At 42.2% G+C, this 15,678-nt stretch overlaps 1 protein-coding gene across 5 annotated transcripts in view; it reads left to right on the forward strand.

Moving 5' to 3' along the window:
- IKZF1 (IKAROS family zinc finger 1) overlaps positions 1-15,678 on the forward strand; it is a 71,761-nt gene that overhangs the window by 36,673 nt on the left and 19,410 nt on the right. For 3 of the 5 annotated variants that reach the window (XM_026102316.2, XM_026102313.2, XM_026102317.2), the window contains exon 4: positions 13,033-13,293. The exons of the other annotated variants lie outside the window; for them this stretch is intronic. In XM_026102316.2, the coding sequence (XP_025958101.1) occupies positions 13,033-13,293 (261 nt within the window). The remainder of the gene's footprint in view (positions 1-13,032; positions 13,294-15,678) is intronic. 5 annotated transcript variants of the gene reach the window in all.

Raw genomic sequence — 15,678 nt, forward strand, 5'->3', positions numbered from 1 at the left:
GTAGGCCAGAAGTGTACATGACATCAGTGGAAGGACTTCCTAAGCTGGCTGCTCCATCCCCTAGCAATCGGGCAGGATTGCCCAATTAGGCAGTCCGTACACTGCTTTAGCTAATTTCCTTCTGTACTCTTCCACCACTCTGTCCTCAGGGGCTGCTTTTGGCAAATCAGACCATTGCCTAATCAAGCCTTCTCACCCTGAGGCTAGGCATTATGAGAGCTTTTCTTCATGTTTGATTTCCCTCTCTTCTCTCCTGGAGTGATTTGAGGAGTCCATACTCTTGCTTCATATCAAGATAAGAGGGATTTTTGCTATGTACTCCTGTGTTGGTTCAGTTTTGGTGAAGTCCAGCTGCACACAGAGTAGCACAGCTCTGTAACTGTCTTAAAGTAGGTGGGGAGGGGAATATAGGTCAAGTGGGAGAAAGTCAGAGAGGAATAGTAGTCTGAAAGATTGCTGCAGAGACAGAAAAAGCTACGCCTATATATTTTCTTGTTTGTTTTATTATTTTTTTTTTGCTAAGCCACCAAGTGTAATTCCTGATCTGTGCTTCCCTTTCTGTCACTTCTCCATAATTCTTAGTGTTTCAGTTGGGCTGCTGTCTCTCGGCTGCTTCCTCTTTTCCTGCTTTCCTATATTTCATTATTTGCACTTCTTCCTCTTCAAGTGCTTTTACAACAGAGCGAGGAGGATGTGGAAACCCAGTTACAATATGACACACAAACTGCAGTGTCACAATTGCAGCTATTCGGTTTCACCCCCCAGAGTGTGCAGAAGCAGGTCAGGGCAGAGAGCGAGGGGTGGTGGACTGAGAGAAAGAAGGGAGAGATTTATACATAGCGGGAGAAAAGGGCATAGAGTCATCATGTTTCTGGCTCAGGAACTTGGGATGATGGCTTTCCATGTAGCTTAAAATAATCCCAAACTGAATTATTGTTTCCTTGAATACAAAGGAGAGATGGTAGTTTGTGGCAATTAAGGGTCTGCTCATGATACTGCTGCCACGGAAAAGATGTAGCCCAATGTGCTTCTGAGCTTGCCCATAGAATGAGACCCTGAAGATGAGCAGAACTCCAGGCCTGTATTGTGCACAGCTCACAGCAATAGCAAAACTCATTGCCCTTTTGACAAAAATAAATAAGTAAAAACCACATGCACGCATGCCTACACACACACACACACACACACACACACACACACACACACACACACACACACAAAATCTTCTTTTTAATACATTTGTGTGTGCATGTGAAGCCAACCTTTAGAAAGTGCCATAGATGAAAATGAGGAGGTACTCTAGCTTTCTTGAGATATTGGGCAGCTGGGAAAACTTGCTTTCCCGGCCCTTACTCCAGTTACTTCACAACACATTAATCAGTGGCGCTTGTTTCTTTCTTTTCCTTTTTTTCTTTTTTCTGGGGTCTCCTGAAACCTTTCAGCTCAGTTGATTTAAATACATACCTTAGGAACTGGTGTAGGACTTGCTCCAGACTTGTAGGCTGTGGCAGATGCTAAGGAGATAAACAACTGTGGGTTGGGAGGAAATGGGTAATATGTCCAGACTGCTGTGTGTGTTTGTGGAAGGAGTTAGAGGAACAGTAGATAGAGGTTTCCTGTTAAGCCGGACAAGGGGGAAGCTGTGATGTTTCTCAGCTATGGCTGCGATGGGACTCAAGTTCAACAGCATTCTTAGTGTGGGTTTGGGTTCCCCCCTCCCCAAAGAAGCACAAGTTGTCTTAAAAGTCTAAATACCACTAAATGTCAAGGAGACTTGAGCTCCCAAATCATTTAGATACTTTAAAAATGCTCTCTGCCACCATGCAGTGCTTGCATTTTTCAGTGATCAGAGTTTTTCAGGTTGAGCTGTGTTTTCTGAAAATCAAGTTTGTTAGTGTCTCAAGTTGCATACCTCCAAAACATTAGTTGCTTTTTAAACGATCTTTTGTTGATAAACAACTATTAAATAATTGATAGGCTTATTAAAAGGAGCGAAAGAGTTCAGAAAAATTCAAGCAATGTCTGAATGGCATTTAAATCATATTACATTATTTTGCATTGTACTTCAGCCAGAAATGAACGCCCTGATCCAAGAATTTCTGTGGTCTGACTTACATAGGTTTCACCTGATCATAATAGTCAATTTTGGGCTATTACGACAATAAAGTGTTCGGTGATGCTGTTGGAGACCATTTAATTCAACAACTATTATTTTGAAAGCCTTTTCTCTTGAAGCTTTGCCAGCAGCATGTTGGCTTTGAGCTTTATTGATCTATCCATATTAAGAAAATGATTACATTTTGATCTAGTATACTGATACTCAGCATACTGGTTGTTTGTGACTGAAGATTGTGATCTTGACTGTGTTTCCAGTGAGTATCAAATGTAAGATTACTCATTTAAGAGAGTGGTAAATAATTTTTAACACCCTTTTACCTTTACTAGCATTAAAGCATTAGTGAAGATTTGTTCAGGGTTTTTTGGTTTCGAGGAAGTTGTGCTTCAGTGGATTGGCATATTGGTCTTATCATTGGAAGGCATGTTGAAAGCTGCAGCTGAATCCCATCTAAACCTCAACTTTGAGTTCCCTTCTGCTGCACAATTCCTTTCTGATTTTGGAGAATATCCTTCAGGATAGGAGTAGGAATTGCTGCATTCAGTAGTTGCAAGTCATAGCTGAGGTAGGTGTACTGGCAGAGCAAGGCTAGGAAGTTCACACAAGTTTGGCCCAGTTTGGGTCTGATCTCCTTCCTGGACCATCTTTAGGCCAGGGTAGCACCACTGATATTAATAAGCTCCTCACAGCTTACTTATGGCCTTAGTGAAATAAGGTTTCCCCGTCACTTTTGCCTTCTGTCAGCACTAATGACCAGGTGCCCATCACTAGTAACCTTGGTGGAATTATATCAGCTTATCACAAGAGAAGGTTGGCCCTATGTGTACAGTGCCCTAGCTGTGAGACTTTGTGCTGACCTCATTTGCATTTGTGTGGCAGGGATGAGAGGGGGAAGATGGTTCTTCTTTTCCTGATGTAATATGTTCTTCATATAGAAAATTCTTCATTTATTTCCACTCCTTTCTGAGAAGCTGGGACTCTAGCCCTCCTTTTTGAGTCAGCTGTTACAGAAAGTCGGTGAATTCTAGGTTATTCTCTTAGCATTGTTTTCAAAGACCAAAGGAATCAGTATGCAGCATTGCAATTGCTGGATGCCTCACAGAGGAGAAAATTATTTCAGACATGACTTCTCATAATGCCAATATGGTTAAGGCTGGATTGTGTTGAGGGAAGAGGAGGGCTCATTTCTCCTGAGGTCAGAGCAAGAAAATGCAGACATGAAAAATGTCTGAGGAAGTGAGGAAAGACGAGAAGTCTCTTAAAAATTTGGACTGAACTGAGTTTGCTGGCTTTCAAGATGATCCAGATCTTTGAGTCTTTGAGAGTCTCCCATCATTTCAGCCCAGAGGACTGGTTGCCTGGAAGAAACTCCAGATCCCTGTAGCAAAGCATTGGCTGTAATACATGCTGGAATGTAATATATGGTGGGAAAGAATTCGTTTTGTACAGACATTTTTCTTCTTGAGGGTTATCTGGCATGTTCATATTCGGAGAATTTGTTTAGAATTTGTGTAGAACAGTTTATGTTTCTTCCCCAGAAGGTGCAGATTAAAGTTTCCTTTCACTGGCCTTTGAGCACACTGTAATCACATAAACAATAGTTTACATTGCAAAACATTCTGGCATTATTTCTACAACCTGAGAAGGAAGAAAACTTCAGTAATGTCAGATAGAGACTTCTAGAAAAATAACTGGGCAGTCAGGATTAACAGGTCTAGAACAGGCTACCTCAGAATTATCTTCTGTGCACAGTCCTGAGGGAGATCATCTACTTTATCACTCATAAAATGATGACTGCGTTTGATGTTCTGTAGTCTACAATAAACTTCCAGTATCCCTGAGGCTTTTCACAGTCTTGTGAGGGGGACACCAAGGAGTGCGCTCTGCAATTTGTTTTGTGTGTAGGCAAGATAACAACGTTGTCATAAAATGTACCACCTCAAGTGCTGAAAAGGCAAGGTGCCTCTCCATTTCCGACTCTGACCTCTTCTCAAAAGAAGAGTCTAGACTGACAATGGACAGCATTGGCACAACACGTATAGGCACCCCACCAGACCTAAACACAGCTGCTTCATCTAATTTTAGATCTACTAAACCTCTGACAGCTGGGGAACTTATCGACAGTGGTGTAAAACAGCGCACAAGGCATGATCATGCTAGCTAAACAGTCCCTGGTAAAATTCCCCACACCCATCTGGCTGGTAGTGAAGGCATGGTAGGTTGAATGTGTGAATAGGTGGGTGCGCAAGGGCCTGATCCTGAACCAGGTGGCTCTGTGCCGCTGCAGTGACAGACAGAGTTAAAGATGTATGAGCAGTTCACTGAGCTGGAGCATGGAAAGGGGAAGGTGTGCAAAGGCTAACTTTGCATTTGGGTAAAGGCAAATTTAGGTGCTCTGAAGCAATGTACAAAACCGCTTTTCTCCCTCCCCGTCCCATCCTGTCGCCCACGCTGTGCTGGCTCTGTGGAGAGCCTGGGGGTGCCCCCCGCACCCTGCTGCTGGCCAGCTCCGCCACCTTGCTCCCAAAGCGTTTGCTTTCTTTGGCCGGGTAACTGATGTGGTGTGGTCTGCAGCTGCTGTGGGTCTGGATGATATCTTTGTACGTATCCAGATTTCACGAAGGTTTCACTTGGTCAGGCAGGCTTAAAATTCCTCCTCTAACTATAGTTCACATCATTTGTACATAAATGATCAGCTTAAACATGTAGCTATGCTTCACCCCCCCGTATTTCTCCATTTCTCCTGTGTTAGACCTTTCACTTTGACCTACAATACCCACCAGCTTCATAGCAAAGCAAGGACAACTTCCAGCGATGACCACATGGCTTCATCTCAGCGCCTGCCTGCCTCTCCCACCTAATAGGAGCTCATCTGGTCTCCCCATTAATTCTCACTTTAGTGTCTCCTTTTCTCCAAAACACAAATCTTTACACATGCACGCTCTCTGTGAGCTGTGAGTCCTGGTGATTACAAAGCTCTTGTTTTTACACTCTTCCAGCCACCACATGTGACTTCTGCTAGCTGGAGTTTCTGCCGCACTAGTCAAGGGCAGATTAGCACTCATTAATTTTACCAAAGCATGCTTTGTGGAAGGATTAGGGAAGGTGGATGCCTTATAAATGTTAGATTAGGATACGTCTAAGGCTTTGCTTCTCTTGGATAAGTGGTGCTGTGTGGGGAAGAGTGAAAGCCATGACGTTTGTGCCTGTAGAGTTTCTGAAGAATAGAGCTTCACAGGAGCCACAGTCAGCACATAAGCGCATGTATACCCAACACCTCTGTGAGCTGGGAATATTTTCATACGCGGGAGTGTTTTTGTGTCACTCTTGTGTATTGTTACTTGAGGTTACTTTGCTTTTTAAACATTTCTTGCTAAATGCTCTCTTGCTACTTCCTCATCTTTTAATGCCCACAAAATAAAGTCTGATGGAAGCAGAAGAGACAAAGATGTTGAGGATGAGAAGCTCTGTTCTTATCTTAGTTTGTCAGCAAACCTTTCCCTCCAGTTTGAAACTCTTCCCAACTTACTTCTCGACACAGAAGAGTGTCAAGAAAGTCTGTTACCAACAAGTCTTTAGCAGATTCCTTAGCTTCTCTGTCACGTAGCCAGTGAAAGACACAGAGCACTACATATAGAGGAAGCATGGGTTACACATACATGTGGAACTTGAGAAATAGGTTTAACATGCCTTTTTTTTGATAATGTTCTTTCCCTCTCTGTTAAAACTTAGTTTTACTGGTACTCAGGTGGACATCAAGCAGCCAGATGGTTAACAGCCTTTGCCAGATAAACAACCTGGATTCAGTACAAAATGTCCCAGTGAGTAGCACAACAAGGAAAATAAGTATGAAGTAGATCAAGCCCTTGGATTGATTACAGATCCGCTTTCTGCTTAGACCCCAGTTCAGAAACATACATAAAAAGCACCTAGCTTCCTGTGTGTGAGTAGATTGCAGTGGTACTACTTACACCTGTCTTCACCCTGTCCATCTTTACTGGTGCATTAGAGGCTTCCCATAGGTAACTAACTGGAAGTTGCTGGGATTCTGTACTGTAGAGCGAGAGACGCTTTTTGTACCTAGAGAGGAAGGATTTTGTTTGTCATGTTGTTCACTCGCTTGTGTTCCCTACAGTTTGGCACAGATGTCATTGCAGGTCTGGAAAATGACGTTAATCTGTTTTGCGATGCAGTGAGCACAGCTCTGTGCCCCTTGTTCATGGAGACATCGCAGATGATGGGTGGAGGGTGGAGCTCCTCACACGGGTTGTCCCATGGGAGATAGCTTATCTGAGGACGCCTGTGTTTCTGGAATAACATATATTTGATTGAAGGCCAAAATTAGAGTAGGGAAGAAATTGGCTGCCCAGGGCTGATTGGCGTTTGGAGTCAAAGGAGGGGCAGCACTGACCTCACGGGGGTGATCACTCTTATCCGTCATGCCCAGTCTGCTGCACCTACAGGTGTGCCCCAGGGGGTTGTACTATTACGTTTCTTTCTGTTATTTTTTGTTTCCCTTTAAAAATCCAGCTGAGAGCTTCTGACTAAAAGCCTTTATTTTTATCTGTTGCCCCCTCTTTGCCATGTTGAAGCCTGCAGTAAAGAATTCAGCACTCTCAAGAAAAATGATAAGGTCCCTCTACCGAAAGGCGAAGCTTCCTCACTGGCCTCAGATGTTCGCCTCCGTCTGTGTTAGTGGTCCCACTGTTTTGTGACACAGGGAATTCTGGATCTTGTTTTTAATGGAAGCCCTAAGTATTGGTTCGTTGTATGCTGGAACATGTATAGCCCATGTTATTTACTGATTTGTTTCTTTTTGTCCATATGAATTAAGTTACACTTTAGGCTCTGGCTTGTTAGGCAGTCCTGACCTGGCCTCTAACTTTTAGCATTTTTCCGTATGCAGATACCACAAATGCTTAATTAACTGGGCATTGTAGTGCTGTATATAGGAAGTAGTGTGTAAAACAGTCATTTTTAACAGCACTTGGATGTATCCCCATTTTCTGTAGTTAAATGACTAGTCAGTAAGGATCAGTTCCAGCTATGCTGTGTTATGTCTTTTGAATTTTACTGAAGAAGGACTGAGAACATTGCATAACTCATTATGGGTGCTCTGCTCAGAGCTTCTGCTCACTTTTTTTACAGCTACGTGATTCTTCCTGTAGCTTCAGAAGCTCATACAGGGACAATATTATTATGGAAACATAATTTAAGTTAAAGAATTGGTCTTTGTTGTTGTCAAGACCAGCCAGTGGATACTGAGTCCTTAAAAACTCTGTGGACAAACAACTTGCCTGTGTGCCTTATATTTCTGAGAAAGGCATCTTCCATCTGCAGTGCTGCTCTTGTTGTGAGGACAGAATTGGTGCCACAGTAAATGGCTGTGATATAAAGGGAAAAGGGGCAAGGTTTGGATCTCAGGTCACAGCTAGTGCTAAGATTCGGTGCATTGAAACAAAATAGAATAGCTGTTATGTCTTATAATAGAAATAATAAGCAGAATTGCTGGAAATATTCCATTTTATGCAAAATTTGCACCTATGCAAACAGGAAGAGATCCTGGCTGCTTTTGTTGACACAAGCCTTGGCTTGTTGGGATGGCTTATTTTGGTCTAATAGGCTTTATTTCATCTTGTTCTGCCTTTTTTAGCAACATTTTCTATAATTTGCTAGCAGTGATGGTGTTAAAGGTATTCTCTTCCTCAGCGTGTTAAAGGTTTTCTCTTCCTCAGCGTAACATTTCTAATCCACTGTTCAAATCAGTCGAATATTGTGGCAGCTTTATCTGTCTACTGCTTGAATAGTTATGATGCCTTCATGCAAAACTTTTGTTGGACTTTAAAGCTACCATTTGAGCATCACCTAATAGCAGCAAAATACTTCTGACTTGTCTTGGAATAACAAATGAGCCATTCAAACAAAAAATTACATGCACCAAAATTATTTGAAACAACTTTAAGAGGCCTTCTCTTTGCATCTTTCTACTGACCACGAAGTGTGAGTGAGGCATTGTATGGAGTAATCCCATGGCCAAAAATTAGCTTATCATGTTTATTTTCAAAAAAAGGCTAAAGGACAACTTCTTAGGGACATTTATATGCCACAAGATGCATTTAAGTACCTAGAAAAGTGATAAAGGAAACATAGATAGATGATCAAATCTCATTAAAAATCAAAGGCAGTTAGGTACCTCTGTAGCTAAAGTGCTCCAGAAAGCCCAGTAGGGTTTTATCTTTCTCTTTTACTCCCTCAGTTCCTTGGAAAGCTAGGTCTTACGTTTTTATCCTCTCTAAAAATCCCAGCTGAGAAGAAAATGACTTGAGAGATGAATGCTTCCTTTCAAATGGGATTTTGGCCCAGGTACTTAAAAATGTGCCAGTGCCAAAATCACCTAAAACTGAAAGGATTTTGCATCTGGGAGGGAGTCCCTTAACTACAAGAGAGGGCAAACTGGCTCAGAGCTGAAAACAAATTACTAATCTTTCACATGCCTTTTTTTCCAGGTGGCTGTCTCTCTGTCCTTTAAAAGCCACCCTCTGTATCCTGTTTCCTAAGAAGTCCATTTGGTTTTTGCTTTCTCCCCACTACCAGACTCTCTTACTCATTACAAAACACCTCCCTTCCCTCTCCACATTGCTCAACTCTTTCTAGGGAAGTGTGACTCAATCTCCTCTCCTTCCTTCCTTCCTTCCCAAGCGTCCCAAGCTGGCTTCCATGTTGGGTCCAGCTACACTACCCTTCCCCAGAAAAGGTGCCTGGAACTATAAATACAGATAAATCATATTGTCATCCCTTTACCATTTGAATTACCAGTTTTTTTTCCAAGGACTTTTGCATAATCCCCTGCTAATCAGGGGATATAAAACAGTCTTGGGTGACATAAATTCTAAGTGCTCTGCAGAAAGTCCTGAGTGAAGCTCCCAGTACACATCAGATAGCAGAAGACATCCATCTGGTGTCCTGCTTTTGAATAACTTTTCCACCATATGGCTAGGTAAAAGGGGAGGTGAGGGGAAGAGCTGCTAGTTCAGTGACGTTCTGGATTCCTTGCAGTAAAAATGGATTCCAGTTAACTCCCCCATACAGAAAGGGGAGAGAAACCACACTGAATTGCACTAGTGTGTACATATAGAGTAAAATGTAGAGCCTTTTAATGGCTTCAAAGGTCATCTCCAAATAAATTTGAGTAAATTAATTAAGTAGTAAGATATTAATGGTGTTAGAAGAACCAACAAGAAATTATTGCCATGAGTTATTGTAGAGCTCATTAATCTCTGACTGTGTGTGTATACAGACATGCATGTGCACAGCCATTATTTCTACAAAGACAATGTCGAGTAACTGTTTGAGAAACTTGTACAAATGCTGATCATGTTCTGTGATCAGTGCATCGGAAAAGTCTGATTTCACAGACATTGTCTGTGCTCCAAGAATGAATGAATTTTTCCCACTAGAGAAAGGGAGGGCCAGGAACCTGTCTGTCACGAAGGAAATAGAGAACACTCTTGACTGCATTTTTTTTCCAAAGTCAAGTCTCCAGGCAAAACTGTACAGCCAGCCTTCCCATTTCTCAGTCAAACTTAATAAAAATCTTTAGTATTTCCACTGCAGCCGCTTCTCTCTCCTGATCCGTTCCCTGCTTCAGTGGAGTTTTTCCCCTGGTTTCCTTTTGAAAAACAGGTTTGCCAAAAGTGCTCATTTTGAACATGAAGAGCTTTTGTGTGTTAACTAGACCCATAAAATCACTGTGAGAGCTCAGCGCGAGGCTGGTGGCCTCATCGCCTCTCAGTCCTCACTAGCAGAGTGAGCTCCGTAACTGCAATTAGGCACTTCCATGAGCAATACTGGGTAATAGAGGCAATTGTAAGCACACGCTGGGTGCAAGGCCTGGGCTACACATTGACCAGTGCCAGGCCAGGTGCGTAGCTGCAGAAAGTCTTAATGAAGATTGACTGGGTGAATATCTCTATCATTGCCTCTGTCAAGTAATGAACTGTATTAGTGTGCCCCATGGCATGTTAATTTGGATTCGGCAACTCCTAATAACCACAGTATAGCGTGTTTGTGCAGCTACTTGCATGTAGATGTATTGTGAGGACAAGCCTCAGAAATGCAAACAAAAAAATACGCCGATATGCACAATCAGGTACATATAATCTACCTCCCTCTCATCCCATTACATAACACCAGCAGGCGTGAGAAGAAAAAAGAAAAGCAATCTCAATTTTTATAACTGCGGTGACTAGAAACCAGCACATACAAAGAAAAGATCTCCAGAACACAAAGACCGCGGGCTGGCCAAAAGCAAGGGTTCGGAGGAGGCTGGCATCATAGCAGCCTGCGGTTTCCTTGGGGGCCTGCTGAAGGCTGAGTTAGGTGCTCTGCTCCTGCTGTCCCTCCTCAGGAGCTTTAGCAAAAGTTCCTGTCCATGCCTAGGAGTTTACCTGCAAGCAAGGGGAATACCCAAGAAAAGTTACACCTTTGCAAAACCTGGTAAAACTTGTTGGCTGCTTTGGAAAAGCAGCATTTTTACAAACGGAAATTGTTCGGGTGGCAGGTTAGAATTCCCCTCCCAGCTGTCCTCCTGCTATTCGCGCTTTGTCCCAAACTGTTTGTGTTGCATTTGTGATGATAGTTCTGCCTTTCTCTTAGGTCTGTCTCTTATAGCGATAATGCCATCTTCTTTTACACTTACTGCTAGCAGTGCCACAAACCAGCATCCTGTTTGCCTTCTTTATTGCAGCTGCATATGGGGCAGAAGGCTTTAGGGACTTTCATGCAATAATTCCCAAATCTTTTTCCCGTAAGTATACTGCAAATTCAGCTCGCTACAGAGCATTTCCATCTAGTTCCTACTTTTATGGGTTTTTTTCCGTCATTTCAGTTCTCAGTAATTTACATTTGTGTGCATACACTACCAACAGACTTGAGTAGTGCTCATCTTTTTTGGTTTGTTCACATGTGTTTTGTTTTAACATAGTAAGTCTATTTCAAAAGCCACCTTCTCCAAATTTCCTAGCAGGCAAGGGGTCTGTAATCTTTTTAAATAAATATATTTACATACAAATTCTTAGTTTTATAATTAAGAGAACAAATTTAGTGTATGGTTTATGAAAAACTGTCCTGTGGTCAAGCTGAAAACTTCTATTACTTCTGTTCACCATGGTGAAAACAGCAGTATGGGGTTATATTCCACCGAATTTGTAGGATACTTTAGATCATTTCTGTTTAGCCATCTTTGTAAATCATTGTTGAGTCACTGATTTTTTTTTAATGAACCTCTAAATTATTCCCCTTTGCCCTTTTGCCCTTTTTAGGATATACATTTTAAAGGAAAGACTGCTATTTATCACATGCATTCACTCTGTTTTAGGTATGATTTCTATTAAAGATACAGTATTTGAAAAAAAACATTAAAATCCCTAAAATGATAGACTTTGTTAAAAGGTATTCACCCAAGTGGTGTCTAGAAATGTCAACGCCTTTACTCTCAGCACATTTCCCAGTAGTATTTTGGGTCAGATCCTGCTGCCAGTCCCACCCGTGCCATCCAGCTGGACCTTCAGGGAGGCTGCAGGGTGTAACAGAGAACACGTGGGCAAACATTTCATTTTCAGATAAACGCCAAGATCTTTTATCCCTTGAGGTATTTATTGCCCATGGCTTAATTATGTCATTGCTACAACACCGTTTATGAATCAGGCTACCAGAAAATGACTGTTACACAAAAGAAAAAGACCCTTCTTTACTGGGCGAAACAGATCTCTTGCTTGCTCTGCTAGCCAGTATGCTTTGCACGTTGGGAGTGGGGTGAGGGAAGAGGTGTTTCACTGAAAGGAAAGGAAGATTTGGGAAAAAAAGGGACTGGTAATTTTCAGCTTAATGAAGAACTATTTTTCCACCAGAATCATCTGATTGGAAAAGAGGGAAGGAAGTCTAACAATGATTTAGTCTACATAAAACGTAATCCAGCCCTGTGAAGAGAAGAGGAATGAATAGTGGCATTAACTGAACTGAGTGTTGGCCCTTATCCGTAGCCTGTCTAGGTTCAGGCCTTTGCAGTGTTGACATAAGACAAAATTTACCTGCCTAGGTGCTATCCCATGCAGTGAGGCTTTGCTGAATTTATACCTGTATTTTACTTATATTTGCAAGTGATTGTCACCAGGGGGATTATAATACAAAGCAGTTCTCCAATAAAGTCAAAACCATTCTCCCACTCACCTTTGTTGATTTGGCATTTTTTAACAGTAGCTCACAGCTGCAGAGATCCTCTCCTCTAACTCAGCGACCCTAATCCTGCTGTCTTAAAAACACAGCTATCCCTGCTGTAATTTCAGTGCTAGTTCTAGCTCTAGCCGCTTCCTCCCATCCTTCCCCACTCTGGTTGTTCTATCAGTGTTTGTACTGTTTTCTCTCCCCTTGTCCCTGCTTACCCTATAGACCTGCAAAACAAATATTTGGATTCAGTACAGCCCTCAGTATCTTCCTGCCAAGTGGAGAATGTTGCATTTTCAATTCATTTTCAGCCACTGTCTTTGACAAGTCATGTATTTTCGCACTCATGTCAGACAAATCCGAGTGATGTGGATTCATTATAAATTTCATTCCAATTAGCCCGAACTGTCAAAATGGATGTTAGGAAAGTCTGAAAGTGACCTAGGAACAGACTTGTAATGTTATTTGGGGGCCCAGCTCCCTCGATGCCTTGTATTTGTCTTACTGATATGCATTGCTCCATATGTTACACACTCATCACATTGCCCGTAGAAATGCAGTCATGTTTGTTGCTTCTGTTTTTTAGGTATATTGTACATTCTGTTTAGAAGTTATCTCCTTTGATGTGATTGTTTCTTTGCCACTATATTTGTTCTGCAACAAAACTGAGTGGCGTCCTGTATTGTTTTTTTCAGCCGGTAATATTAAAATAGAGACTCAGAGTGATGAAGAGAATGGGCGTGCCTGTGAAATGAATGGGGAAGAATGTGCGGAGGATTTACGAATGCTTGATACCTCGGGAGAGAAAATGAATGGCTCACACAATGGCCCAGGCAGCAAGGCTATGTCAGGAGTTGGAGGCATTCGACTTCCTAACGGAAAGCTAAAATGTGATATCTGTGGGATAATTTGCATCGGTCCCAATGTGCTCATGGTTCACAAACGAAGCCACACTGGTAAGGCCTGGCATAGTTTTTCCTTTAGTTGACAAGATTTGGCCATGTGTTAGGAAAAGACTTATTTTCTGTGAGTATCATCGTGCACGTTGTTCCCTCCTATAAGATAATGCAGCATCTGTGGGCATTTGGAACTGTGTTATTTTGTTACTCTGTTTTGGACTGGACAGGAATTGAGATTTCTTCATGATTCCTTCTGGATAGAAGTCCATTTATTGTGTCAGAAATTAAAAAAAGAAAAAATCCAAGATTTGTCAGCATAATAGAAGGCAAGCATAATTTCCTTTGTTCCAGTCAAAAGTTGTACATTGTGCTGATACCGAATGTTGATGTCTAAAGTAATGTACAGTTTGGTGTGAAGCTACATGAAAAATTGAACTTTCAAAAAAAAAAAAAAAAAAGAAATCTCGATTTCTATGAAATTTCTAAGAATTTCTGACAAAAAAAGAACATAGTTGTGACCAGCTCTGCAATGGACACCGTTCTAATGCTTCCAGCAGAGCCACAAAGTTGTTTATGGATCAGTGATTAAGAAAGTGATTGGCAAAATGAAAGAGTAATTTACAGGTTTAAGGGAACTATCCTGTGCAGTTTTAGAAAAAAAAAGGGGGGGGTTAATTCTATGTCAAATGTTTCATGAACTAAAAGCAAGTGTTGTCACTGGTTGGGTCTGCACTAAACGGCTTCCGCTGGAACTTCAAGAGAGACAGGTAAAGAAGCTGTTCTCCATGGTGACAGCTTGCCACTGTCACAGAGCTGCCTATCTGTCTTCTTGCCTCGGTTTTCTAATTCTAAATAGCCTCCAAGGAGGCAAAAAGTGAAGAAGCTGAAACAGATCAAGAAGTAAAGACTAGGGTGAGTTTCCTCTTACCTGCTGCAAGCTACCTAAAAACTAGACATCGATTCTATGCTCTAAGACCATCCATAGCCGAAGGGGAACTGAACTGTACTGTGGTGATGCACCAGGAAGGCTTAAATCCTAGGGTTTCCTGTTGTTTCTCATGAGAGTCATGAAGTTACTTTAAAAATAAACATATAGCGGATCTGACATTTGCGCATGAATACTCAAATGGGCGGGAATTTTAAGATATTCCTAAGGTACGAATGACCTGTGCAATGGTCAAAGCTTCCACTGAAATGTTCACACTAATGAACAAACAGGTGTTTCTTCCTCCACACCGCCCCAATTACATTTAAATGATTTCCCCAGAACCATCAAGGAGGAAGGTTAATAAGGTGTTTTCAAGTTTCGTGTGGAGGACAGGCACAGCAGTAACTGGCAAAGACTCACGGAAAGACCCCCGAGCCCCCTCCCAGTGATACTGTCTGTCACTTGAGCTGCGGCTGTGCAAGCTAACCGAGGGTGCAAGCTGTTTGCTTATGGCGATGGTTAGAAATGCTGTTACATTTGCCTGTTTCAAAGCACTCTTCAGTTAAATATGATAAATCCTTCTGTCCAGGGAAGAGCAGATATATATATCTTTATTGGAAAAGCCACATACATTCTTAGAAGAGAGGCTGCAACTTACTTCCCCCCATATATTACGGGGTTTTTGGTTGTTTTCTTCTTTAATTCAATGTTAGTGTGATCCTTTAAAAGTTGATAAAATGTATATGGAAAATTACTTGCACATGAGGCCTTTCTACCAGGCCCATTGGCTTATAGAGGGTATTGTAGTAGTTGAAATAAATGCTAATTAAAATGCACCTAAAAGTGGAAGACTTTGGGTTCATTCAATGAGGCTGCTGTTTTATTAAAAGTACATTAAGGAGGTATGGCAGGAGCTGTTTGTTAATTTGGTATAGCTAAAATACAAAGTCAGTTTGTAACTCGGTAGATACCTGATGAAATGAAAAAAGAGAGAAACAGAAATAGAATGAATGTGTCTATATGCATCCACGCATGAACATGTGGAAATGGCGAGCTGCTGAACTATAGCCATGTTTGGCCCAATGTTGAAAAATTGGAGGCTAAAGGAAAAAAAAATATATCTCAAATCTGTAAATTTGTCCTGAACTGAAGTCGTGTTGTACAGAGAGCCAGTGAAAGGCATTTGCATCACACAGCCCTTCAGAAAAGGGTTAGCAGGGAGATGGGCATAGTGCAAGGGCCTCGGCAGGCACCTCTGCACAATGCTACAGTGGCGGCCACCGCTGGCCCTTGGCCTGCTGCAGCCCCAGCTCCAGGCTGAGCGTGCAGCAGCCCGCAGGAGCTGCGACACCGCCTGCCCCGGTGTCGCTGCTGGAGGGCAGCAGCTTTGGGTCCCTAAAGGTCAGGAAGGGTGCTTGCGATCGCCTGGGAGGGGACGGACGTGGTTTTCGTGAGGTCATAGCTGGGCTGGTTGCGTGCACCGCCACAGACACCGGGTGGTATCTGGAGGACTC

This window comes from Dromaius novaehollandiae, chromosome 2 (assembly GCF_036370855.1).
Source record: "Dromaius novaehollandiae isolate bDroNov1 chromosome 2, bDroNov1.hap1, whole genome shotgun sequence".
NCBI lineage: Eukaryota > Metazoa > Chordata > Aves > Casuariiformes > Dromaiidae > Dromaius > Dromaius novaehollandiae.